At 30.6% G+C, this 27987-nt stretch overlaps 3 protein-coding genes across 9 annotated transcripts in view; 2 read left to right on the forward strand and 1 right to left on the reverse strand.

The window, feature by feature from the left end:
• LOC123015087 (supervillin) overlaps window positions 1-14114 on the reverse strand; it is a 43716-nt gene extending 29602 nt beyond the window's left edge. For 4 of the 6 annotated variants that reach the window (XM_044414552.1, XM_044414547.1, XM_044414548.1 and 1 more), the window contains exon 1: window positions 6226-6494. In XM_044414552.1, the coding sequence (XP_044270487.1) occupies window positions 6226-6252 (27 nt within the window). In that variant the 5' untranslated portion in view covers window positions 6253-6494. Of the gene's footprint in view, window positions 1-6225; window positions 6495-10831; window positions 11063-14032 lie in introns of those variants that run through there. The other 2 variants (XM_044414551.1, XM_044414549.1) reach the window with 2 other exon arrangements.
• A 2181-nt stretch (window positions 14115-16295) lies between these two features.
• LOC123014222 (protein cueball) lies at window positions 16296-22315 on the forward strand. Its single transcript, XM_044413207.1, has 6 exons — window positions 16296-16456; window positions 19451-19680; window positions 19737-19897; window positions 19950-20828; window positions 20891-21206; window positions 21260-22315. Exons 1-6 carry the CDS (start codon window positions 16384-16386, stop codon window positions 21356-21358), a joined length of 1758 nt encoding a protein of 585 aa, XP_044269142.1. The 5' UTR covers window positions 16296-16383; the 3' UTR covers window positions 21359-22315.
• Window positions 22316-22522: 207 nt separating this feature from the next.
• Window positions 22523-25208, forward strand: LOC123014404 (probable ATP-dependent RNA helicase DDX52). Of its 2 annotated transcripts, XM_044413498.1 has the most exons (10): window positions 22523-22690; window positions 22746-22952; window positions 23047-23220; window positions 23269-23524; window positions 23582-23654; window positions 23712-23915; window positions 23969-24182; window positions 24228-24454; window positions 24508-24855; window positions 24925-25208. In XM_044413498.1, exons 1-10 carry the CDS (start codon window positions 22619-22621, stop codon window positions 25100-25102), a joined length of 1953 nt encoding a protein of 650 aa, XP_044269433.1. In that variant the 5' UTR covers window positions 22523-22618; the 3' UTR covers window positions 25103-25208. The 2 variants fall into 2 exon arrangements, with proteins under 2 accessions (XP_044269433.1, XP_044269434.1); XM_044413499.1 differs by lacking the exon at window positions 24925-25208 and having other exon boundaries at window positions 24508-24883.
• Window positions 25209-27987: the final 2779 nt, after the last annotated feature.

A 27987-nucleotide genomic window follows, 5' to 3' on the forward strand; every position in this document is an offset into this window, starting at 1 on the left:
TATAAAAATAAAAAACAAAACCACGTTTTTCGTGATTATTTCAGAAACTGTAAGAGATGGATATAGGACATGTTGATAAAAGTCCTTCTACAAATCGATGTACTTTCGATTGCCGTTGAGAAAATGGGGTCATTTTATTTGAAAAAACTGAGTTATAGCTGTTTGTTACATATCATTTTCAAAAAATCATATAAGCTTTGCAATTTAACAGTTGACAATTTTGAAAATTTTAGGAAACTCTTCGAACCTTTGGTTATCAAATGCAAGAAAAATTATTTACTTATTGCAAACGGTTCAAAAGCTGTGATGTTTTTAATAAACCTCTGCAAATGAAAATTTTGAGCAAAAAATTGACATATGTCAAAAACTATTATAGATAAGTACTAACAACTAGGTACATTTTACTCAGTTTGGAGAGGAGAATTCAAAAATGCAATAAAAATAATTGGTTACCATTTAAAATTTCAAAGTTGGCGCCAATTTCTCGTAGTTCTGGAAGTTCAGCCATTTTGAAAATAATTTAGTTGAACTCAGACTGGTTGATTTGGGTTGTGTACAAAATTTCAAATTTCTATCTGCATTAGAAGTTAAAAAGTTTCTAATATAGGCCCTAAAAGAATCACCTTGTATATCCAGGGTCACTAAAAAGTATAGATACAGTTAAATAATATAGAAACTATCAAAACTTATTGAAATTTGGTATATGCTTATAAGTATTTAAATTCCCTCGCCTCAGATGTTTAGCAAACTTTTATCTCCATTTCTTCTGGAGATACAAGACTAATTTGATTTTTTTTTATGGCAAAAAGGGTCAAATTAAATATTTTTAAGAAGAGCATTTTTTCTTAGTTATGTTATGTAACACATGCATACCTTATTTTAATCAAATATTATTAAACTAATTAAATTTTGAAAAATGTAATTTTTTCCTTGGAAATGTTGCTTTATCTATCGTTAACTCTTTACCGCCTGAACTTTGACCAAAAAACAAGTAAACTGTTTCCCAAATTTCAACGTGCTTTGCTAAACCGTTTTGAAAATATTTAGCTGTATCCAAACTTTTTAGCGACCCTGCATAAGTTAAACACAAGCAAAATGATTACGGAGAATTTCATTTCAATCGGTGATTGATAGCACTTTGAAATAAATTTCCTATACATATGGAATAGATTTTTATTTCTTGTGAAGAGTGTTTAGAACTCACGAGTTAGGATTTACGATATTACAAGCGGATAAAATAAAAATAACATGTACTCTTAATTAACAACATATTGTACGTATTTGTACTTTGTAATTACCATAAAAAAAAAACACAATAATTAATCAATTTCACTTTCTTCCGTAAGAAACAAAATAAATTACGCAAGTCCTCACTCACACATAATTTAACGGATGCTTGAAATGTTATACAAGTACAGATAATTCTGTTTTCCTAAAACCGAAAGCAGGTCTCACGTTAAGGAAGTATTAAAATCGCTATAGGAACATATTCAAGTGTAATTTATACCAAAATATAGTCTGAATGTGTAACAGTTGATAACTAATCCGATATAAATAATCGTGTGTATTAAGGTCATTACGAATTAACAAAAGGCTTCCCAGCACGCTTTTTAATAAAATTATAGATACATCATATTTTAATTTACAATCATTTCTTATAACAACAATAATTATTATCAACCTTGACTACCAATAGCTGCCAGACCTTGACAGTGTTAAACAATTCTCATAAGGCAAATGCTTACTGTAGACTCCTACCAAAAACAGAAGGTTTGTCACATCGAATTTGCAGTAATCATTGTTTGTGAAATTTGCATACAATACCATTTTCGTAGTTCGCGATTATGGACATAAAAAATTTAAATAACAAAAGTAAATTTAATTGGCACATAACAACAATTTTAGTCAAAACTACTACTGAAGTGTAAAAAAACAACTAAAATCATAATTTTGCGTTATGTAAGTGTGATGTTATGTCCGAAAATTGCTCTGTCGAAACACTTATTAGAAAAGCAAGGCACGTTACATGAGCCATTTACATAATTTAAATCACCTTGAATTTCTTGATCTACCCAAATATGTACCCTAAGTAGCCAACTAACCTAAATCGTATTCAAATTAATTTTTTTACTTTGTCTCTTCCTCAGCCCAGTTTCTTTCAATTTGCTCAGTGTTGAGTACGTACAGACTGCTTTTTTCATTGAGCACATTTAATTTTAATTCAAATCAAAGTTTATACCGAATACCGGTTAACTTCAAGGCTACTAATTTAATCCAAATTAGACCATTATTTGTAAAAATGATAACCAATTAGAATATTAACTTTCAAGTACAAGTACAAAGTACATAACTACATAATACGAGTATCATCCCCTAAATGACTCTTAAGTAGAATAAATCCAACGATGATTAACTGTGGAACGAACACTGTATACCTAATTACATGAAATTCAAACGGTTTACAAAATCCAAATACTTTCACTACAAAAACAACAATGCTTCAGAATGAAAATGATCATTTTTTCATCTGATATTTCAGAAAACAATTATTATGTCGTTGTAACGTGCAAACAATGACATTCCGTTCATGTAATTACAATTACATAAAGATTTGTTATGGAAAGAATGTTGTTAGACTCAACACTACGAGATCTCGGTCAACTTACTAGACTTTCCAAACAACTTATTCCACATTTATAACCGATTAAAATCAATTGAGAATGCTGACAACAGACCTATTTTATTTTTAATAAAATTAATATTTTCAATTTGTTGTCTGATAATGATCTCTTCTGTTAGTACTTATGAAAGGTTACATATACACAATTGATGATCAATGACACAAATTACTATTATTATTAATACATATTTAGGTCGTTTATGCACACCGTAAAAATTTCAGGATAAAATACGGCACTACTATAATTCGAATACCTACATGTTTTCAGTAATAAATTTTTGAATTTTTAAAAGTCATAAATCTTTTATGTATTTTTACAAAATCTATACAAATACATTTTTGTGATCAACGCACATGCCGCAATTTTTCGCTCCAACAACTTCCGGGCCTGTCCTATCTACAGATCACTCAATTATTTTTAGAATTCCTATATTTATCTTCAAAAGCTTTATAACCCATCGTAGATTTTTCCCCAACTTTTCATTGTTAGGATTTGCATATTTGTTCGGAATAATAATAATTATGTATGATAACGCAAACAACAGTTTTCTATTTAATAGTTTTCTGATGAGTTAAGAATGGAACTAGTGTACTTAAGAGCAAAAAAATATCACAGATTTTCTCACTATTTTAAAAAGTACAAAGAACAAACTATTAAATCGAACTTATCGTTTATCTTTCGACAAATCCTTACTAAAAATCCGCTATACTAAATGGTTCAGGAGCGGATATTGCAAATAAAACTGTTATTTAAAGATATTAATGAAAACAGTCTATAAGATCAGCAGACGCTAAAGTAAAAATAGTCATGTTAAATATACACCATGATCAAATATGTTACAAAATGTGTCCATTCAATGCGAAAAACGCACAGATTTTAAAAATCAAACGTGTTCCTTTTTAAATCATCAATGAAAACATGTAAACCACTCATATTCTTTTGACAAATTTTACACTGGAAATTTGTGACCTTGATAATCACTATTTTTTCAGTAATAAAAAACCAAACAGACATTGCGTGGATATTACTCAACACGAGACCAATGTACCCAGTTCCTATTGTTACCAAACTGTGAGAATGTCTTATTTGGGTTTGATGATTTCATATGATGACGCTGAAAAAAGCGTCGAACAACAAAACTTAAATTTGAAAACTCAATGACCAGCCAGCCTTCTGAATTACCAAGGTTTACTACAGAGAACGCTACTAATAATAAACATTAATTTATTATTTCGAAAGTGACATTGGAGATGATAGAACGAGACACTTTAAAAATAAAATAACAGACCATTACATGCAACTTCCACATTTAATTTTACCAATTTCTGTAAAGTTACTTTTATTATTACGTTGTATTTATGTAAGCTTTGATGGTTTTGACCCAATAACAACAAAATTGTAATGTATTTTTAAAATTATCCAAAAAGTCTTTTTAATTTTATGTTAACGGTAGTATTCAAACTTTTAACTGAAAAAAAGTAAATTTATGGTAAAATACATTAATCATTTTGTTGAACATAAAATTGTTTAACATACAAATGGGTGTGTAATGTCAATACAATAAATTTTACGAGCTCATTTCCATCAGACTTCAAAGATAAAAAAAATTAAGCAATTTTTCACTTGTTCTAGTTACCACTAGGCCAAGACTTTATATAAATACAATGTAAAGTCCAGTCAACTAAATAACCATACAAAGAAACCTTACAATGTCAGAATGTTTAATATTCGAAATGCATTTCTCGTTAACAATTCCTTACAAGTAGCATTGTTTATAATGAAATTAACCGTTGAATATCTCGCCCATCTTTTGAAAATCGACGTGTAAGGAATTATTTAATTGAATCTCCTGGTTACGATGGAATGGCAACGTTAGTTACATCGTTGCATCCTACAAAACTATATGTATCGAAAGTGGGGTTTTTTAATTTCGTATGGAAAATATGAATAAACTTACAGCATTAACATATTTTAATTGTACAAAGTTAACACAAAAATAAAACCTTTAATTAAAATATTTATTATTATAAAGTGCAGAAACATTGACACACTTAACTACTCATTCCAGACAGCACGTTTTCCAATCTAAAATTGCGACAAAAAAAGCTGTTAAATTAAACCAGGCAAAAGGTTTATATTTAATGAACACCTTTAGAATTAATGTATTTCAAACTAATAACATAATTGCAGAAAGTCATCCAATTATTTTTCACTGCAATCCCAAATTCAAATAGTTCGATAACCGTATCGTGTAAATTAAGCTTCTCACGAATAATTTCATTCACAATAACATCCTGTAAAGTTGAATGTATCACAAAATTTCTTCTTTCAATTGAACTGTAAATAATCTTGGGAAGATGTTGCGCATAATTCGTCGACAATACATTTTTAAATGTTGTTGACTTTCTTTTTCTATTGTAACACAATTTTAAAATTAATATCTCTCATGTGGGACGATTTTGTACACGAAACACGGTTGTGTGATGTGGGGAGTATATTTTATCTTAATTTCACCGCCACAGGGAATTTCTTACGAAATTTTTATTTACCGGTGTAAACGATGTCTACGAACTAATTACGACGAATTAGTTCTCGTCTGTTTAGGGTTAGAATCGTTTTGAGGGCGTAGAATACACGCACTTTGCTAATTAATAAAAGGTGAGGTTCGTTAGAATTCCGTATAATACTTGTGCGACCTATATCAGTGCTTAATGCTTATAACTATTTTAATTTGTAACCAAACGTTTTCTTTTAATAATTTTATAAATTAAATAGTTATTACTCGTATATTTTCTTCATCCGCTTTTTTCCGGTAATACAATATCACGGCAATTATTGAAGCCTTTTCGGCGATTTTCATATTGCAAACTACTATATTAACACAATAAATTTTTTGTTCTAAAACTCCGAAGTGGTTATCAAACCCGTGTGCGCCTAGCCTAACTTATTGTTATCTTTGTAGACTGTTTAAAACAAATGTGAAATTCCTCAGAAAGGAAGACTTCTTTCTGAATAATGCTGAACGGGTTTTTTAAACCAAAGAGGGCGTTCTAAATACCAGAACAGCTCATGAAATTAATTTAAAAACTAAACCTTCAGTTGTATTTGTTTATAACACAACAAACCTATTTACTTAATTAAAAGTAATAATATATCTTTTAAATTTGTACAAAGTGTATTCCCTTTAAAAATTTATTGACAGCATTAGATGAAAAAAATAATAGATAGATACTTGTTTTAAAAATATGTATTTAATACGTTTCACTTATCTGTGGAATTCGTTCATATAAGTGTTAATGCGTGATTCACGAAAAAATACAATAGTGTGATAATTTGTATAAATACTTCAATAATTCATCTTGACAAAAATCCTTTGTTAAAATAAAATTTCCTTTAACCAAAAAAAAAAAGAGAAATCACTGAATATACCTAAAACTTTATCAATAAATCAGAAGATAATAATGTTGTTTATAATCAGATCAACCAAATCATACAGATTTAATAAATAAAAATATATGTATATGAACAAGAATTAAAAACTTACACTAACACAAACTGCACTCAGCGGCATTCTCCTCAATTAACCTCTAACCCTAATTTGTTAATATTGATTTTGGAAGCACAATAACTTTTTTAAAACGCACTCATAATGTCTAGCAAAAATGTGAATACTGCCCTCCTTAAAAATATTTATATTTCGACAGGTCACATATTGTTTTTAATTTTTTACACACAATGAATTTGTATACACACACACACTCAATACACCTGTTGCAACTGAAGCAAAAGCTGTTTCTAACTTGGGCAAAGAAATGATCGTGACTGCGTGTCTCGTACTCCCGCACCTCTATCTCGGCAAATAGCGAGACGATCAACTTTCTATAGCCCCACTCCATAAATTCCGTTGAATCATTTTAAGGGTTGCTACACGATTCTACACCTGATATAATTGGAAGCTTTCGGCTGTTCGGCCCTACGTCCTAATGTATAGTATTTTTCAACTGAAATTTGCGGTTTAAACTAGGCATCTACAAATGTGTTCCACATTTCATTGAAACTTTAGCTCGAAGAAAAAAAGTCTCAAACCGGAACTACAATATTCACCCCAAGCATTCAAACGAAACGTCGAATTACATTGTTACATTAACAGGTGTATTTTCCGCCTTATAACATATTAAAACACTTTACGATAAAACTCTTTTAATAGCTTCGCCGCGCCGTAACCGCGTTTAAAAACTGAAAATTTTGAAAATTCGTTTTCCAAAACTTTAAACAAAGTTTCCTCAAAAACTATGTACCCCACAACAACAAAAAAATATCATCGAAATCCTTCAACTTCAACTCCACAAAGAAAACGCAAAAATCCAAGAATTAAACATTTTTTTAAGAATCTTTCGAAAACTTTCGACTCTAAACAAAAACCGATTCAAATTCCCCGGACGGTTTTACGTCTAGTAAATACGAAGTGATCCAGAAAGACTGAGTTTGTTGGTACCAGATTTGAAAGTACTTTTGTTAATAATTCGAAACACTGGAACCGGATACGGTTTTGCTTGACAAATACTTGACGTACAACCCTACAAGATTGTTGAATTGATGGTAATCAAAAGCGCACTCCAATGGTAAGCTTTAAAAATTAGAGTCAGGAGTGCCAACAGATTCATTCATTGTGGATCAGTTTGTATAATACATACAGGTGTCCGCAAAGTCGCACACCTCCGTGGCACTGTATCATCAGACAATGCCCTAGACAACAAGAAAAATGTTAAAAAAATATATCTATAAAAATTTCGAAGTTATAAGAGTTTAAATTTTGCACTTTGACTCTATTTATTTCTGTTAGAAAAATAATTTTTCAAGTTGTTTTGCTACAGGCTACAGACTACTACAGAAGAGGAAACAAGGAAGCTGTCTCCTAAATTGTAACTTTGTTTGGTGTTATTTTATTGGCATTTTTTTACATTTATTTACTAAATAATTAAAAAAAAACGTATACAAGATCATCAGTCTCATTAAATAGTCATAAAAATATGTCAAAGGTCAAAAAATAATTGTCAAAATTTTTTGACAGAAAGGAATTTTTAAACATTTTTTCAGTACTCTGAGGGACTACCCAATTACTTCTTTTCAAAGAGGTGCAAGACTTTCCGGACAACTTGTATTTCGGATTTGTCAGTCTCAAAAAACTGATCTTTCTTAAATTCGACAAATGTACGTTTAAAGTATTATTCTGGTCCCAAAGACCCTCAGAAATGCGAAAAGCATTATTTATTTGATTCAATTATGAAATTTACAACTTTGTCGATTTGAACCTCGAGTCACTCTTATCTAGAATATTTCAGCTTTCTTCTGCAATGTTGTGGAATTTCCTTACAAAGAGCAACCATTCCGTTTATCTCAAAACCCAGACATTTATTTGCTTCACAATTGAAACATTTTTAGTCGTTTTGACATGCCTTACATCCGGTTGTATATTCTTATCTTCAACATGACAAGCATAAGATAGTTTGAGTGAACTTAAAAATCCTAACAAGTATTGAAAATGTGCTTTTATGCATAAATGTAATATGCCGATCGTTCCTAACTCATCAGTCATCAAGAACAACTGTTTGTAGGTAAAGTTGGCCCAAAGATTTTTACGACTTACTTATTAATCCGATAATTTATATTTTAATTTTTTTTTATTTTTAAATTTTAAATAAGACACATTTCTTAGTACAATTAAAAATATAAACAGCACAATAGACGATTGTTTTTAACTTTATTTTTAAATCCAAGTTTTAATTAAATTAGCCTAATTGGCTGATTTTTATACAAAACCCTTTTGAAATATACAAAAAAATACATCTAGACGCTCTAAAGAAGTTCAACATTCTAAAACAATGAGTATAAGTTAATCATATCCTCACATAACCCACACAAATGACTTTTTTTATACGCTGAATCTTAACAAGCTAAATAAGTGACACCCAACGATGAGTTATTGCTAAATAAACCAAGAATGCATTAGGACAATAATAATTTTTAACTAAAACATTAAAAGGTGTTGGAAAAAACAAAACATCATTGCCAGTAGTTTTTTGTACACACACTATTTTAATAATTTTTTAGATTATTTCTAAAAATTATTTTGCAAAATACTGTTTAAAATTAAAACCGCCTCTTTTAACCCGTTATTAGACTAAACAACTCAACAATGTATCAGCTACTATTTACTTGATAGTTTTATTTACTCCCCTTACACATTCGCGGCATTATAATACAACGTATAAAAGTGATGTTTGAAACATTGACTAGAAGTATATATTAACAGTTTATTTTAACTAGCTAAAAGCATACAAACATCCTTTTTTGGTGTACATTAAGTGCGTCTTACGTAAAATAAATTTCGGAATCACATCACTAAGATTAAGATTGTGTAAATGATTTATTTTTTTTAATCAACACTCGTACCATAACATGATTTAAATGAGTAAAATGACCACAAATGTTTACTTTCAAAGTTACTTTAGTAAAATTCCTACTAGCAATTCCCTTATAATCACCTTCATGTATACAAACAAGATAGTGATTTATAGTCAGGAAACTAAGCCATATGTATGCAGAAAATGCACTTCCATAGTACATACATCCTTATAGTGTGTTACCAGATATCACAACATTTTTAGATAAAATGTCAAACAAAACGATACTATGAATACCTACTATAAACAAATCTCAGCCATTTCTGGGACAATTTTTACTAAAATAATCCTATACTCGTTTTCATATTAATGTGCATCAAAGTAGTCGTTGAAAGGGATCATTTTAAAGCGGCAACTATGCGAAAATGCAAACAATCCTAAACTCAATCTTCCCTAAAAATTATTTTTTCAAATAAATGTGTATCTCATGTAGCAAAAAATTGTTAAAATTAACAACGTTTTCAACCTAGGATAGCAAACATAAAGATTTGTGTCATTATTGATGTGATTAAATTTGTTTTGAATGACATTAATGACACTTTTTGTGTAAATCGGACTTTAAATTAAAGATTCATTTAGACTTCTACAACCTACTTGATGCACATTAATATGAAAAAGACTATAGAACATCGTTTTCACATTTGAACAATGAATTAAATTTTCGTAAAACTTTTTTAATACAGGTATCTTCGAACTAGGAACAAAAACCAATCAATTTACAATTAAAAGTGTTACTCCTACTTAAAAAAAATCATAATTTATAATAAATTACGTAACTAAAAAATCTTTGTTTTGTGAGCCTCCAAAAACAATGACTCAAATAACCAAATTCACAGCACTTTAATACTTTCAATGAGAGTTCAATACAGTGCGCCTACAAATCACCAAACAAAACGGCAGGCAAATCCAGTGATTTCAGTACTACTAGAAATAGAAGACATTGAAAATCTCGTGGGTGTTTGTTCCAAGCCAAAAAGCACCTGAATGTATTTTTGGATGTATGTATGTTACTAACATAATGCACGAATATTACCCACGTTTGTTTCCAAAAAACATGGTTTCATCACTTTGAACTTGCATTAGACGAACATGTGGAATAGAAGGCAAGGCATTTATGGCCTTCCACTTTTAGAAACAACCAGATACATTAAATTGCCGAATACCAACGACGGCTGGACGCTATAAATACAAAAGAATGAGCATTTCAATCACGGCGAAGCCTCTTGCTTCCGAAATGTGAAAGCTTTTAGATTTTAAGTGAATTTACTTATATTTTTGTTCAGTGAGGGTGTTCTCTTAATTTATATGTATGTTTGTTTTCATTTCGTTCAAGTAAAAATATTATAGTCCTCTATAAAACATTTACTATTAAAAAAAATATTCTTGATGTAAACCAAACACAAGTATTGCTCCGAAATTTCAATGACATGCAAAACATAAATTAAAGTGATTAAAACATATTATCAAGCATGACGTTATCTCTTACAGTCGGTAATAAATTACAAGTGAACTAGTAAAATACCAAATAAAAATTAAAACAACAATTATATTAACGAAGTTAACTCAGACCAAATTAGGTCTTGGAACTTTACTTAATTGAGTACTTTCCTGACTAGTCTGAACACACGCCAAACTAAATATGTCCAACAACAATAAAGACAAACGTAAACAAAATATTTAACTTACATGATATTAAAAGCAGTTTTAATCCGTAATGTTACAGGTCGCAACCGAAACTCACTTATTAGTCTGATAAGAGAAGAACGGAAAATTTAAAAACAATAAAACACCAAAAAATTACGAAATATTACAACATTTAAGTCCAAAAATCATTACGTTTTAACAGTTTTAGACGATAAAAAAATTTAGACTAAACTGGAAGTTAAATGCACTTTAAAACATTTTGAGACTACTGACAGGGAATTACTGTGCGCAGTTGGTGTGGAACAGGAACATCGACAGCGACGCGCATATGTCAGGATATTTCAGCGAGGGAGGTGGAGTGTTCGACTTCCACGAAGGGAATCCTGGACTCCGATTACCACAACCTATTTCATGTGGCTTAATATTTATCGGCACATTACACGCAATAGGCCGCCCTGAATACCAAACGTTCTATCATCCGGAAAAAACTAATCTCACAATCTTAGGACTGTTGAAAGTCTTCAATTAGTTACAATAATAAAGTACAACTAAAAACAATTATCTAAATAGAGAAAATTCCCTTCCACTGTGAACACGAAGGTTTTATAGACAGTGTATTGTTGGTTGCATAATCTGAACGACTCTACAATACATAATTTATATAAATAACCATTTTTGGTAAAACCAAACGAACAAAACCTTGACCACAAATGAAGACAAGACGATTACCCTTGTGCATAATCCTATTTATCCTTAATTTAATTTATACAGGGTTATTCACGAGAGGGTTATTTCTGAATTTTTTTTTCTGCAACCAACAATACCAATATCACCACTGCTAAATAAAATGTTAATTCTTTTAAATTAGAAATCAAAGTAAGTTGGACAGATTGGCCAGAAATGTCAGATTGACAGCTAACCTACATTTACTCAAAATTCAACAAATAAACTAAGAAGTTAAATTAACGTAAAAGGTGTTTGAAATGTCTACCATCGGCTTTTAAACATGCGCCTAGTCGGTTGGTAAACCGTCGCATTGTTTGAGACATGATTTTGTTGCATTAATGCCAAAGAGATAAGACTAATAACAGCTATCGTGAATTCAGTTATAATTATTTTCAAAATTTGAAATCAAGAAATTGTTGCAATATGTATAATGGGTTGCACAAAAAAAAACAGGAATAACCCTCTCTTGAATAACCCTGTATAACTCATAGTTAGACCCCTCATTCTAGAAAAGTAAATTAGTAACTTTTTCAAATTATGTGGATAAAGTGTGTTTCAATTTGTATTGTCTAAACTAAGTGGCCAAAATTATAAAATTAAATACCTAAGTAAGACATGTCTTCTTAAGTTAAAAACATTAAGAAACTTAATTTTTATTAATCCTAAAAATCCTTATTTATTCTCATTTTTATTTTATGTTTAAATAAACTTTGTTACCATTTCACAACCGAATAACACGAATAAAAGATAACAAGTCCCACAACTGTGCCTAAACGTTTGATGTTATGCTGAAGTGCACATTAGACTGCTGTCGCTAGGCAGCAACGATGCTGAAAAAAAAGGTAAAGGACTGATTAGCAGCATAAAACTATAGTCCATAAAGTGTAAGAAGATGAATGCTTCGCCCATTTTAAATTGTTAGCAACTAGCAAACCAATCGCATCAGAGCAAAAATTATCTTGAACATTTTTTTCCGTAACTGCATGTAACAAATTCAGTTTCTATATGTCATGACTTATGATGCATGTTTCACATTTAATTCTGTTACAAAGTACTTACTTTAAATCGAACAAAAAGCGCAGAATTTAGATTTAAACTTTAATTTCAACAAGCAATTAAATTTCAACGTAACATTTCAAAGTTGTAGCAGTGTGACTTACGCTCCCTTTGATTACAGCCTTTCATTGTTAACCACGTTAAGAGTGAAGCATGGATCAAGTTATATTTTAAGAACTATCGAATTAGAAATTACTTATTCTGAAAAAATAATTTTACATGTTTTTTTTTTGCTGCAGGCTATTAGAATTGAAACAAAGAAGCTGTATGCTGTAACTATGTTTAACGTTACTTGTGGCTTTTATTGACAAAGTTTTACCATTACCATGTGTAAATCCGACTTTAAACATCCAATTGTTTTTTAGGGACATATGGCCACTATGAATTCATCGCCACTTTACATCCCTACACATTTCGTAAAAAATGCATTGAAGCAGTAATTCTGAGTTTTTCCTTAGTAGCGATGGTTGCTAAGAAAAAACTGAACTATTATTAATTATTAATGAACTACTAATAAAACTAATTAAAGCTTTGAAGAAACTCAAAAACTGAATGTTTAAAAAAAATCCGGATTAAAGCGCCAACGGGAATCAGTTGAACCCAAAAAATGTCCAGGGGAGAAAATAATTATTCTATCAAAACGGGGATGATGGAAAACATTAAATAGACATACAGATTTGTCAAGAAGAAATAACCACCTAGGATTTGAACTTTTAGGAAAATTACGTTTTTCATGTTGTTTGTAACTAGAATTTTCAGAAGTAATTTTGAATGCTTATGGTTGGTTACCCCTTGTAGTTGATGGTTGACGTTTTCTGTCGACCTGCTGTCAGCTATCAATTGAAATCTCCATACAAGCTGACAGGTGACTTAACCTAAATTTTGACACTGGTTATTATATCTTTTGTTTGTCACCAAAAAACCAACCTAATCAAATTTATGGCAACCTATTCACGAATATCTCTAGAGAGTAATTTCTTGTTGATACGACAATATAAAGATCAAACGCGTATTGAAGTGATTGATTCTCCCAATAAATGTTGCCAATTATAAGTTACAATTTGTATAGTATAGTCGTATTTAACGCAAAATACGTGTTAAAAATTGATAAATTTCACACACAAATGATAGCGATTAAAATTACTAGGTATTCAAGGCATATATTCGTTAAACTTTCATAGGACCAAGTTTTTGTTTAGACTCTCGGTATATTTCAAGCCTCCCTATCCTTATTTAAACTTTTTTGAATTTTATGTTATACCTACACTGCAGACAGTCTTATAAAATTTAAACAACTCTCTGGTACGATTAAAAAAACACTAGTTTTTTGCTCAAAATACGAAATTGGAACCCCTACTTTGTTAAAAAAAAAAGGTCATCATCTGTCCAAAGAATGAGTTCGTTACAAATTTAATAAAATAAACACTAACAATAATTAAATAAAATTGAAGTGGTACTCACCAGCAAATGTTGTCATTCCCTCTTCATAGCCGGAAATCCCCAATTCGAAAATCCCATTTTAACATTCACAAAAAAATAGCACAAACACAGATTAGGCACAACCCTGATGACACAAACTAGAGTACTCTCATAATCTCTCTAAAACACATACAGTACTCGACAATATCAAAAAGTATGAGAAAATTAATTTATAATTCCATCAAAAATGATGTTAGTCGTACCTAACCTCAATTTACAACAGGTTGCTCTCTTTAAAACATTTGTAACGTACAGATTTCATCCGATAAAACAAAATATTTCTTACCTTCAATGAAAATTGTAACAAGAGCACTAGTAGTTTCACTCACAAATTGTCCGTAACTAAATTTAAAATTGCTAAAAATTTCACGCAAACTACCAAAAACTATTCTAAATTGACAGAAATAAACGCACATTCACATTTGCGCATTCGCATGGACAGCCGACAAATCGAATCTTTCCTAACGCGCATGCGTACAGTAACCATGAGCGACTCGTTAAGAAGAAAAATGAGAAGATTACAATCCAAAAAAACAAAATAACGATGATAATAATAACGAAAACCAATAAAAAATTACTATTGTAATATACAACTTCACAGCCTACGCATACAAAAAAAACTTAATTCCAATACTTAGTTCAAAATTATATCTACCGCCATCATAGTTTCAAAATACGTTCACGTTTTAATTTTTGTTTCAGTGACTGATTAATATATTTGTTATTATTTACTTCTAGGATTAGGAATAATTTATGCAATAATAGCTATTGGGCTGCTAGGATTTTTCATAATAATGTGCATCAAGTAGGTTGTAGAAGTCTAAATGCATCTTTAACTTAAATGCTGATTCACACAAAAAGTGTCATTAGTGTCATTCAGAACAAATGTAATCACATCAAAAAATGACAAAAATCTTTATGTTTGCCACCCTATGTTAATTACGTTGTTAGCTTTAATTATTTTTTGCTTCCTCAAAAACTGAGGTACACAGTTTTAGGGAAGATTGAGATTAGGATTGTTTGAATTTACGCATGGTAGCCAACTTGAAATGATTTCTTTCAGCGACTACTTCGCTGCACATTAATATGAAAACGACTATAATTTGGGCGTAATCGGCCAGTGTGATCAAATTTTCGACATTTTCTGATAATAAACTGTATAAAGCAGATTTGACTTTTCAAAAACTCCAAAACGTCAAAATGCCAGGAACATCATTGACAATTACTAATGATGTCATTTTTATAATTCACTAATAGATAAAAGTTAGTGATGGGAGACTACATATAAAAGATATTACGAAGTCTGTCTTACGCTGTAGCATTGAATAAAATGATTGACAATTAGAAGTATTATCGCATCAACAAGAAATTACTACCTAGGATTTAGGGATATTCGTGAATAGGTTGCCATAAATTTGTTTAGGTAGGTTTGCGGTGACAAACAAAAGATAGTAACTAGTGTCAAAAATCTAGGTTAAGTCACCTGTTAGCTTGTATAGATAACTCAATTGATAGTTGACAGCAGGTTGACAGAAAACGTCAACCGTTAACAACAAGGGGTAACCAACCCTAAGCATTCAAAATTACTTCTGAAAATTCTAGTTACAAACAACATGAAAAACGTAATTGTCCTAAAAATTCAAATCCTAGGTGGTAATTTCTTGTTGACAAGTCTGTAGTTACAGTTTTTCACCTAATGGTAAAAATAACAAATTAAAGCAGACTTGACTCATAGCTCTTGTTCTAACTTTTCACAAGCATGTTTTTTATAACTTTTTCTGTTAGATATGGCACTGAAAATTTGTCTACGGGCGACAATGAAGAAAGAGTTATAGTGCTATACTTTATTTTACGAACAAAAATGGTAATAAAAACGCCTTCTTGAAAGCACGCTGTTTACATACTGTTATAATGCCTAACAAAATATGAATTAAATTTGGCGGTATTGTTAAGTTTGTTTGGTGTAACTTTGTCTTTGGCGCAAAAGCTAACAGAGCAACAAAATAATTTATTTCTAAGTATTTCTGTTCGTGAAATTTTTTTTTAATTACTTTATCTACTAATTAATTGATTAAACAATAACTAACATTAAACATATCTTAGATTAATGTATTGCTTTAATAACGAGAAAAGTGTGTGTAAACCAATATTACTATGATTGTTATTGAACATGCATGTAACCTGTCTTTTTCTTCTACGCCACTGGTGCGCAAATATAGGAAAGGGATTCTCCGTGTCGGCAGCATTTGCTCGGGCGCAGTGTTAGTTCACGTGCTTAAATGATATCGTAAAGAAATCTATTATTTTTAGTACTTAAATTATTTTTTAAAAAAATGTTTATCAAATTAAGTGTTATAATTTCGATCCTTCATCTTACCATCGCCCAGACAGAAAATCACGACTGGGGTAAGTCAAAAATTCGCCAAGTTTTAACAGAATTTCGCGCGCCATGAGGATTCTCCTAATGGTCACGTACACCTAACACTGATCTTAACAATTTTTTTTTTTAATTCAAACTGAAAATTATTCAAGACTAATGGAAAAAACACTGAAAATAAAAATGAAGGTTATATAATCCATAGCTCTGACGCACTCTAACGCAGTGATAAGTATGGTAGGAATTTAAAATTTTCGATTTTCGAAAACTGCGGACTCGCACGTTCATTTTCATTTTTTCAATTATGATTCAAGTGACACTTCTGAAATCATAACAGTTTTTTTGCGGTGAGTTGAATTACATAAACATTTTTGCGGTTTCGCCAAAAAGTTATTTCGAAAAGTTCACGATGACGGCTTTTGATAATTCTTACTTTTATTGCATAATTTTACTTATTTATTTTTTATTTTCTACTTCTCGCTGTATTTGTGATCCAATAATTTTGTTCAATTGGAAGGTAAAAAAAGAACGCAAAAATAACGGTTCAAAGATTTTATATATGTTACATCAGATAAATCAACGTACGTAATCTTTTACAACATAATATTTTATCTCAAGATGAAATAATCTCCTACAACTGTACATAAGTATTATATCTATTAAGTAACCATATCTGATTGTAATAATAGTAATTAAATAATAAAATTACAATATAGTTAACACAATGCTCAATTAGTTTTTCTTATGAAATATTTTAACCCAAATTGGAGTTGACATCTCACATAATGAAGTAAAAAATATTTTAAAAAACAATTTGCTTCTGAATTTATTTTTTAGAGTTTTTATTAAATACAACAGCTAGAAGTCTCTAATTAAGATAGAGAATATCAAGAGAGAATATATTTATTTTAAATATTATTGTTTTGAAATATTATTGTTTTGAGTCATATGTTACGTTCACAGACATGTTTTCGTGTCAATAAAATACTTAAAAAAATTGAGTATCTTTAAAATTTTATATCTGTTTGCACCGAAATAAGTATGTAACGCAAGATCACAGTGCAACAGTTGATTTTATTGTTAAATTAAATAATTATTATTTTGAAACTTACATTTTTTACGTGTATGTATAATGTTTTTTTTTGTAAGAGTAGAGTTTAATAAAATGACATATATTTTAAACCGCTTGAGAGAGTTCAACGCAATTGCTACTGTTTTGATAATGTATTCACGAGACTGTCTGATTTAAATTTTAATGATTTTCGTAAATTGTGGTCAAAGTGTGTTTGTCTGGTGACCTTCAAGTTATAGTAGCAAGTTCACAATGCGTGGCTACAGCTTAAATTTTGGGAAAAACTATTTGTTTAAAAAATGTGATTATTACATTATGCAAACCTACGTCGATCAATTGAAATTCAGTTATTTTAGTTAAATGTCTCATTTATTTTCTCATTACTGCGTCTATTGTTGATTAGCACTTCAATTGTTTACAAAATTTCCAATCAGGAATGATTTACGTCTTTATCTGTCTTTCATTTTACGCAATCATTGATTAACAATGAATAAGTAAGTTTCACATAGTTACTAAAATTGGCGCATCCACCATAATGCACCCGTGTGTTGCATTTTTCAGTTGCGGTTCATTTAACGTTGAACTTGAAACATTGCATTCACTTCCACTTTTTATAGTAATTTATTATTTTTGATCGTTTATTTATTACAAGGTCTAATTTTACAGATGTAAAAAGTAAAATAAATTATTTATGTGAGGGAAAAACGGAACTTAAAGATTAATTGCAATAGGAAGTTTTCTTCTGTATGATTCTTTCAATGATTTGACCTTCGAATAGTCATAGTTGAGAAACCGTATCACGAAAGTGACCCCTTAAAATAAATAAATGTATAACGGAAACATAGTTTTTAGCATCACATACAAACTTGTAATAAACCTTGCAAACGTTTGCTTTATAGAGTAATGAACTTTTTCGTCTATAAAATCTACGTAATATTGAATCTCTACAGCTAATCTATTTAATAATTATTTATGCAATAAAAAATGAAATGGAATGCGAGTAGTCAACAAAACAAACTGCGTAACTTTGTAAAATGTCTAATATGATCGTATTTACAGGTGAGTAAATTTGCTGTGTAAGCTTTTTTTCACAGCTCAAATTTCACTGGTTTTCTGTGTCTACGTGACGATCTGCATGTCTAAAAGCACGTGGTTCATCGATTTAAAGCTCTGTAGTAGCGCATGCGTCCTTTTGAAACAAACCGAATAATTCTTACTATTTAAATTTGTAATATTAATTTGTTCAATTTATTTACAGGAAACCTAGATACAAAAAAAGTTCTGTTACCTACATAAGTGAAAAGAATTGAAATGTTAGTAAAATTTTACAAAATATATATTTGCAAATTAAGATAAGATATTTTGCTAGGAGAAAAGTAATAAATATGTATGCAAACTAGTTAAATTAGATGGAAATACTATAAATATTTAAATTTTTTGCTTATTCATGTTTGAGAGTAAACTCATTATCATTGTTGTTGTTATTTAATATATCATGATTCTATCAGATTTACAATAAATATATGATTATTATAGGTACGTAGAGTCTGGAGTGTTATTAGTCTTATTATATTTGTATAATTTTATTAAATGAGATATGTATAATTATTTTCAGTGAAAGTTCAACCAATATTATTTTATAAAGGTTGAATTTAAAATAAAAGAACCGGAAGAAACAGACATTGAAAAAACAATTCGTATCATGGCGAAGTATTATTGTACGTTCTAATTTATGCAAAAAATGAAAAATATTGTGATCAATCACGAAACATCGCCCGCACTGTGCAGTAAATTTTCTTTTGTAGACAAGTAATAATTAATTGAAGGTCGTGGCAATTGCCAAATATTGATGTGGTAAAACAATTGATTTATCAAACATTTGCATCTGATTACCCTAATAAATCGTTAATTGTATCAAGGTGATAATTGGTATAATTTATGTTTGTTTCAGAGTTGGCAGTGGTTACAAACGATAAAATAGAATTATTATTATCAAATGGGTCGATAATAGGGTCAGCATTTGAACAATTTAACAAATTAAAAGCATTAACATTTGATAATATACGTCATCAATTCGTTGTGAGTGATATGGACCAACAAAACGACACTATCTTTTCTGTTCAACTTACCAAAGAGACTGATGTGACATCCATTATCGAAGATCTTCCCGATGATGTCCAGGTTAGTCTAATCGAAAAATTATTACATGTGGAGAAATATGAAAATTGTGATTTTAGGGATTAGCTATAGATCCCATTTCCGATATTTTATACTGGACCGATTCAATTAATAAAACTATTAATTATGTACGTTTAAACGAATCTGCTTACAAATCAAACATTCTTTTTGCGTTTACAGATGAGAACCCTCAAGACATAACTATCGATGTATGTCGCCGGTAAGTCAAAAAACTAGTACAAAAAGTGACTATTCTAAAAAATCAACTTTAGGTATATTTACTGGACAAATTCAGACATCAACAAGCCAACAATCGAAAGAGCAAGATTGGATGGTTCCCATCATGAAATTCTGGTAGATGCAGGTCTGCACAGACCGGCAGGAATATCAATCGACTACAAAACACAAAGACTTTACTGGGCTGATATCAAAGAAGGCATTTATTACAGCATCGAAAGTACAAACTTAGAAGGCAAAGAACGCGAAGTGGTGTACGAAGGGACACACTCAAAACCCTTCGGAGTGGCGGTTGATTCAGATGCAGTTTACTGGACAGACATTAATAACAATGTCTTGTGGAAAATTCCGAAGCACGACAAAGACTCAGTTCCTGAACGCCTCCGTCACTTCAAAGAAAAACCGATGGGTATCATTGCCAAAAATGTACAAATCACAAGTTTCCCCGATTGTGAGGAACTATCAAAAGCCATAAGTAGTTATAATAAAACAGTTGAAGAAATATTCAAGCGCGTATCGCAAGAGAGTGAAGAGACGGAAGAAGTGATTTGCCTTAATGGTGGATTTCTAGTCGATGATAAATTCTGCCATTGCCCTCGCGGTTACGCTGGGAAATTCTGCGAAATATCTTTATGTTACAATTATTGTGTTCACGGCGAGTGCTATGCCTCGTCTTTGGGGTATCCCCAATGTCACTGCCTCAAGGGTTTTGGGGGAAAGAGATGCAACAGGGATATGTGTGACGGGTTTTGTTTGAACGGAGGAGTCTGTAAACGTGGAGGAGAATTACCTATTTGTGAGTGCCAGGAGGGATTCACAGGTCGTAGATGTGAAAGTACACTTGACATCTGCGAGGTCTTTTGTCAAGACCGACAAAATGATGTTTTGATAACACAAAAAGAAGTTGTTTGTAGGTAAGTTGGTCGCAAATTTTTCCAAGCACACTATTCTATCTCATCACTTGTAATTGTTACAGATGTGTTGATGGATATCCTGACGTTGTTCAGTCAAATTTTTCATCACTTCCATTGTTATTATCTCAAGAAGAGCATCCAGACTTTTTTGACCATTTTCAAGACACGGCATTTTTAGTTTTGTGTTGTTTAGTTTTCATATTGATGGTTGTGTCTGTCGTGTTGGCAACATATGCTTGTTCCTTACGAAGAAGACCAAGGATTAAGAAGCGAATTATAGTAAATAAAAATTTCACACAACTTACTAACAGACCACGAGCATCAGAACAGTGTGAGATCACCATCGAAAATTGCTGCAATATGAATATTTGTGAAACGGTAATTCTGGATTAATATTGTTGTTTTATAGACTTAAGCAATTTCTGTTTTAGCCTTGCTTTGAGCCTCCTCAACTGCCATGTTTGCAAAACAAGAATGACGATAAAAAGAAATTACTTTCGAATATGGAAAATGGTGAAGAATTATGCTAAAAAACTATCTATATTAGATAGGCTGTGACTTCCAAAAAGTATTAAATTGTTAAGTTTGCTATTTATAATTAGAAACGAAGACTTAACTACCTAAATATCTGACGTGAAAATGAGAACTGCACACAAAATTACTTTATATAATATTTATATAATTAATTCACGGGCAGCTTTTCGTTTTGTGTGCTGTTTCTCATCCTTGATTTTATAATTTTGACTTGAAAGAAACATTCCTGGAATAACTCGAAAATGTTTCCATGACAAAACAAGTATTCATACGTAAACCTTGGTTTTTCCCCCCGCGTGGACACCAAAACAATTCTGCGTTTCACAAATCATTAGCAATCAAATTGAATTTAATTAATGACTGCAGCAAAGTTGTGGTACTTACAAATGTTAGCTCATAAACTGAGTAAAAATACAACAAAAAAATGTAACTGACACCAAGACATTTATTGGAAAACTGATTGGATGTTTTTTTATATTTGGTGCAATGGTTTTACATTTTATTTGTTTAGGTCAGATTATTATTTGTGATAATTAAAATTTTGGCAAAGCTGAGAAATTTATTCTAGTTATTTTATTGGGCGAATCTTAAATTTCTTATTAGTTTCAAGGTTGTGAGTAGGTTAGTTACAAAAATGGCCAAATAGCAACTAATAAAAGGTGCCTATAAGGTTTGATTAAGTTTGGAGAAATAATAATTGTGAACAATTGTGTACAGACAAACTATCATTTCGGGCCTAGAATCATTTAATGAATCTTATTGCGTTGCCCTCTGTAGCAGTTTTTTTTATTGATTCATTTAAAGTAAATCATGTCTTAAAGGTGCATCCATTTAAATTACTTAAGTGGGTGTGGTTCGTAATATCCACATCAGAAATGTGATATTATAACTATGTAGCTCTATTTTTCAAATGTATATAAATTTTTTAATAAATAAAATAATGTTGAAACGTTTATTTTATACCACATCTTCCCGCTTTTTTTGTTAGCTGTTTAACTATTTTTCCTAGAAGTATATTTCATTACAATAACAAAAATAACTGTAGGTGCAAAGGCAAAGTATTTTTTAATTTTTACAATGAGATGTAGATACTTACCCCTAGAGTCATTCAACCAAGAATACAAGCAGACACGTGGTATTCTACATAACCTATTCACCTATTGTGAATTAGTATAGGTTAGGGTTGAAGTCAAGTTATTTTTTGCGATAATAATAGAATAAAACTCAATGAGAAAATATTGTACTAACTTTTGAAAATGGATGCTTATGATATTTTTAAGAAATTAAGTCAGGGTGCAAAGTTTTCTCGTGAACATAACACTAAAAAAGTGAGTACAAATGTCGAACAGTGTTAACAATAGTTAATGCAATTGTAAATTACAGAATAATAACAGTAATATTGAGATAAAAATTGAAAAAAATGATAACGAATCACAAAACCAACCCATACCTACGAAAAAGGAAAAGGAGGAAAATCCCATCACACTTTTAAGTACTTTAAAATCTTCTACAGAGATAAAAGGCAGAAAACGTAAACATTCCGATTCTGAAATTAACGAAAAAAAGAAGAAGTTATTAAAACAGGAAGAGGTATGTATTATGTGACTACGTCTGAAGGAAATGATTTAATTTAGTGTGCAGTACTGGTAATTGTTCATCAATGTCTTCCCTTTTTCATTTTCAGATAAACCATTACAGAAACATAAACAGAATATCTGTTGTTGGAAAACACGTACCAGAACCTGTTAAAACATTTGACGATTTAAACGTAGATCCTATTATAATTAATAATGTAAAAAACTGCTGCTACATTGAGCCAACTCCAGTACAAAAACAAGCAGTTCCAATTATGTTGGAGGTCGGAAGTCATATTATTCATATTACCTTACTTATTGAAAATTTTTAGGGGAGAAATTTACTGGCTTGTGCTCCTACTGGGTCTGGTAAAACTGCTGCCTTTTTAATCCCAATTTTGCATGATCTTAAAGGGCCTAGAAAAGAGGGTTTTAGAGCTCTTGTATTATGCCCAACAAGAGAATTAGCAAAGCAGACTCAAAGAGAATGTATTCGCTTGTCAGAAGGAAAAGGCTTTCACGTGCATGTCATAAGCAAAATTAATAAAGCTTTGACACAGTATGGACCAAATAGTTCTAAGAAGTTTGGTACTATTTTTTTTTGTAGTTTTTAGTAGGTAAACACTTAATTTAATTTATTTTTAGATATTTTGATAACAACTCCTAATAGAGTTTGCTTTTTATTGAAGCAAGATCAGGCTGCGCTATCATTAGCAAAGTAATAATCATTAGGATAAGAGAAAATTGCATTTGAAACTCTTATTTTTTATTGTAGTATTAAATGGTTAATCATTGATGAGGCAGATAAACTCTTTGAAACTGGAAACAGGGGTTTTAGAGAGCAGTTAGACCAAATATTAAATGCTTGTACAAACAAAGAGAAAAAATTGGCCATGTTTAGTGCCACCTACACACCAATGGTTGCTAAATGGTGTGTGCACAATATGAAAGGATTAATCCGCATTACTATTGGTCAAAGGTTTTTTTCAGAATATCAATGTAAAGTATGGTAATTTATTTTTCTCGTTGTAGAAATGCTGCAGCAGATACCGTGGACCAAGAATTACTTTTTGTTGGTAATGAACAGGGCAAACTATTAGCTTTTAGAGACTTGGTCAAAAAGGGTTTGACCCCTCCAGTTTTAGTTTTTGTTCAAAGTAAAGATAGAGCGCAACAATTATTTAATGAATTGATTTATGATGGAATTAATGTTGATGCTATCCATGCAGACAGAACCCAATTGCAGGTAATTGTAATTTTTATTTTACTTGTTGTTTTTATGATTTTTTAGAGGGATAATACCGTCAAAAGTTTTCGAGAAGGCCGCATTTGGGTTTTAATTTGTACCGAGTTGATGGCTCGTGGTATTGATTTTAAAGGTGTTAATTTAGTGGTAAATTACGATTTTCCACCATCGGCCATTTCTTACGTACATCGGGTAGGAAGGGCTGGGCGTGCAGGACGTAGGGGTAAAGCCATTACTTTTTTTACAGTGGAGGATACTGTTAATTTGAGAAGGTAATTATTTAATCTTATAGTGCTTATAATACACAGTTTACTACATTTTTCAGTATCGCTCATGTTTTGAAAGAATCTGGTTGTGAAGTTCCTTTATATATGCTCACTATGAAGAAAACTTCAAAGAAAGAAAGAAAAAAACTTGAAAAAGCAGCACCTAAGAGAGACGATATTGATACAAGACCTAAATATGAAATTTTGAAAAGAAGTATGAAGAAAAAGAAGTTTTCTTCAGTGAACCGAAAGGATGTAAAGGGTCCAGAAAAGGAAAAATCTCAAAAATCTGAACAACATAAAAAGAAAATAATGAAAAATAAAAAGGTCAATGAAAAAATTACAATATCAAAAAAGAACAAAATTATGGTAAAAAAAGGAAAAAAGAAGAATGCTTCCACTAAATAGTAGTTAAATAAATGTTTTTTAATTAATGGAATTTGTTTTAATTTAATCTGCAGGTATCTATTGTAAAGTACAAGAGTACTTTTGCGTATTCTTGTTTTTCACGTATGTTTCGAATTCGTTGTTTTACAAAGCCGTTTTATATGGATGGAGAGACACATACATACAGGCAGATATAACAAGCAGCTACTGGGACTGAAAATCCCAATGCTAATTCCACATGTTAAATCAAGTGTTTCAGGAAACTAGCAAACAGAGGAATTGAAGTTGTTTCAGTAGTTAACAACTCAAACGGTAGGTCTCATCTGAAGTGAACAATAAATTAACATATTCGTCCCATAAACATATTTTTCTTTTATAAAAAATGTATGCATTGTTGTGCGTTTGTTGCGGTAGACTCCAAATGTTTTGAAATAACTAGATCATTGTCAGACCTTAGACTACCAATGATTTATTTTATTGATAAGTGCTTAATTATAATAGAAATTTTAATGAGGGATGGTAATCATATTTCATTAGTACGTAGGTATTTATCTCATTAGAAGATCTAATAATACTGGTTCAAGTCATCAATACCAAATGAAGGTTGCTCTTAATGACAAATAATTGTAGAAGTAAAATTAATAGAATCATTAGAATCACACAGCGAGCTCCTAGCGTGCTATTGTATAATTGAGAAAGCCGTTTTTATTAATTAGGTGGGACTAGAGGAGATATAAAAGAACCACCTGTCATCACCGCTAAGATATATTCCTATTATTTTATGCCATTGACACCCAATACAATGATTTATCAAGTAACAATTACTTTTTTGTGGCCATTTATTGAAAACTGCCTTTTTAATTTATACTTTTTTTTATAGGTACTTTGATATATTGGATTTTTTTCTAAACTTGTTATAACATGTACTACGAATTGCGACAGAGGCCTTAAGTAAATTGTTATTAAATATATACCTACATTGAAATAACCTCAAGACTTTCTGAAAAATCATTTTCAGATAATTGTCTACAAACAACCTTTTCTCAATTCATACAAGCTGCTCTTACTGATAATTATATTTATTTGAATAATAAAATTAAATAAAACCTGATTACAAATCTGGTTTCTTTATGATTCGATTAAAAAGATATCGAGAACGACAACATGAAACCCACTTGAGTATTTACAGAACCTGTATGACGGGGATTAAGTATTAAAAAAGTGAGTGAAATTTGCAGAATAATTTTACAAGACACTATCTAGATGTGCGCGATGACCATGGCAAGATTGTTTAAAAAAATATATTTTATTTAATAATTACGCTGTACTGCTGTGAGATTTAAAACTTTGCAGATTCGCTTACACGTATTTATTACCTCAAATCAAAGATAAAGTAAATTTAGACATTTTTTCTTTACTTTTAAGACCTAAATTATGTTTACTTGTTACATAAATAGTTACTGATTAATGATTACCTTGTTTATGGCCAATTTATTTAATTATTTTTTTAAGGGTTTAGGATCCAGTTTGTAGATAAGCAGAAATAAGACGTTATCGACAAAATAACGTATCATTTAATACTCGACGATCTGATAAGCAACCAGATCACATTCTAAAAGTGTAATTGGGAACTGCCAATCGCAGGACCACCCACAATACAAAAAATATCCACTGTTTAAAAAATTGGACACGTACAATGGTCTGTCATGTTTTTAAACATTCTGTTCTGACCAAGAAAGTACGTGGAAATATTTGAGAATTGCTAGTTTGGTACGATATATCCAAATAACGCCAAATTGTCACACATTAATTGATTTATAAATGATTTCAATATTATCCTCTTTTTTAACAATCATAGCCATATGCAGTCAAAAATTGCACGCCAGGTGTGATTATCATTTTATTTTAACTAATCTTTTTCCAATAATGGTATTGTTCAAAATATTCAATAGATATTGTCATGTTATGTCACAGTTTCTATTATTTTACTTAAGTAAGACAAAACGTCTAATTTTGAAGAAGACAATAACAGGTATTCTTTCAATAATCCCCAATCTTACACACAGTAACAATATTTCAAGCCTGAATCAGAGTTTTCCAGTCGAATTAACGATTCTAACGAATTAACAATCGAATATAAAAGTGTTCTATTGGCTCCTGTCATTTCCTATAGCTACGTGATTACAATATAAATTCGAAGCATGCACCGATTTAATTAGGAAATTATTGCAGCCATTCAGCCATTTAATTGGAAAACAATTGCAGCTTACCAATATAATAAAACGAAAGAAAAATATTGGGCTAAAACGAGCAGAAAAAGCCATCATTTCAATTTAATACAACGTTACTTTTTGTCATTCAATCTGTTTTCTACAAATTGATTTCAGTTAAGCTTTGATGTTCCTTCCAAATGTAATTTGCGACGATGGGGACATAGATTAAGACATACTTAAATAATTACACCTGTACCTATCTTCTTACCCATAAATGGAAAACCAGTTGAGAACAATTTATCTCACAATAATAAATGAATATGCGTGAGATATGTTCAATCAGTGGAATACTCGCGAAGTACGGCGCCAACAAATTGCTGCAATTATCACCAAGAATAATCTAGCTGCATTTAATTTTAATTAAGATGAAAATTTAATTCAACACGCGGTGTGTTTTCAATTTGAATTCAGGTCATTTTCGCAACCAGAAATATTTTTTTGAAATTGTGATGAGTGATCGAATGGTATTTCTTTTACCTGGCGACAAAGTTGTTATTTCCACATACATTCATAGGTTCCAGAATAGACAGGTGCCTGATGGTGACGATAACTACTAGGAACTTTCAAATTATGTGGCTTGTAATACATTCCATGATTTCTTCTAACTACCACAAACACAAGATTAAAAAATATTTTATTTAACGATAATAATTTGAAAAAAAATTAGGTAATTACTATAATATGACTTTGTGTGCTGAATTCATTATGTTAAACCGAAACATAATCGTTGTAAATTACTACTTTTAAATTTAAGCTGGTTCATTTGAGTAAAATTTATTCTCATTGTAATAAGCAAACATTTTGTGATAATTTTTTGTGGAATCAGAATATCCTGTCTCTTGACGTGTCTTTAGTGCAATACACTTTGTTATATTTTCA

Source organism: Tribolium madens, unplaced genomic scaffold (genome assembly GCF_015345945.1).
Source record: "Tribolium madens isolate multiple individuals breed KSU strain unplaced genomic scaffold, Tmad_KSU_1.1 Scaffold_97;HRSCAF=244;Tcas5.2_LG3a, whole genome shotgun sequence".
Classification (NCBI taxonomy): domain Eukaryota; kingdom Metazoa; phylum Arthropoda; class Insecta; order Coleoptera; family Tenebrionidae; genus Tribolium; species Tribolium madens.

Coding starts and splice junctions, on each gene's coding strand:
- LOC123014222 (XM_044413207.1), top strand. CDS start 16,384: ATGTTTATCAAATTAAGTGTTATAATTTCGATCCTTCATCTTACCATC. Junction 16,457..19,450: donor GACAGAAAATCACGACTGGG/GTAAGTCAAAAA, acceptor TGTTTGTTTCAG/AGTTGGCAGTGGTTACAAAC. Junction 20,829..20,890: donor CAAAAAGAAGTTGTTTGTAG/GTAAGTTGGTCG, acceptor TAATTGTTACAG/ATGTGTTGATGGATATCCTG.
- LOC123014404 (XM_044413498.1), top strand. CDS start 22,619: ATGGATGCTTATGATATTTTTAAGAAATTAAGTCAGGGTGCAAAGTTT. Junction 23,221..23,268: donor CAGTTCCAATTATGTTGGAG/GTCGGAAGTCAT, acceptor GAAAATTTTTAG/GGGAGAAATTTACTGGCTTG. Junction 24,455..24,507: donor GATACTGTTAATTTGAGAAG/GTAATTATTTAA, acceptor TACATTTTTCAG/TATCGCTCATGTTTTGAAAG.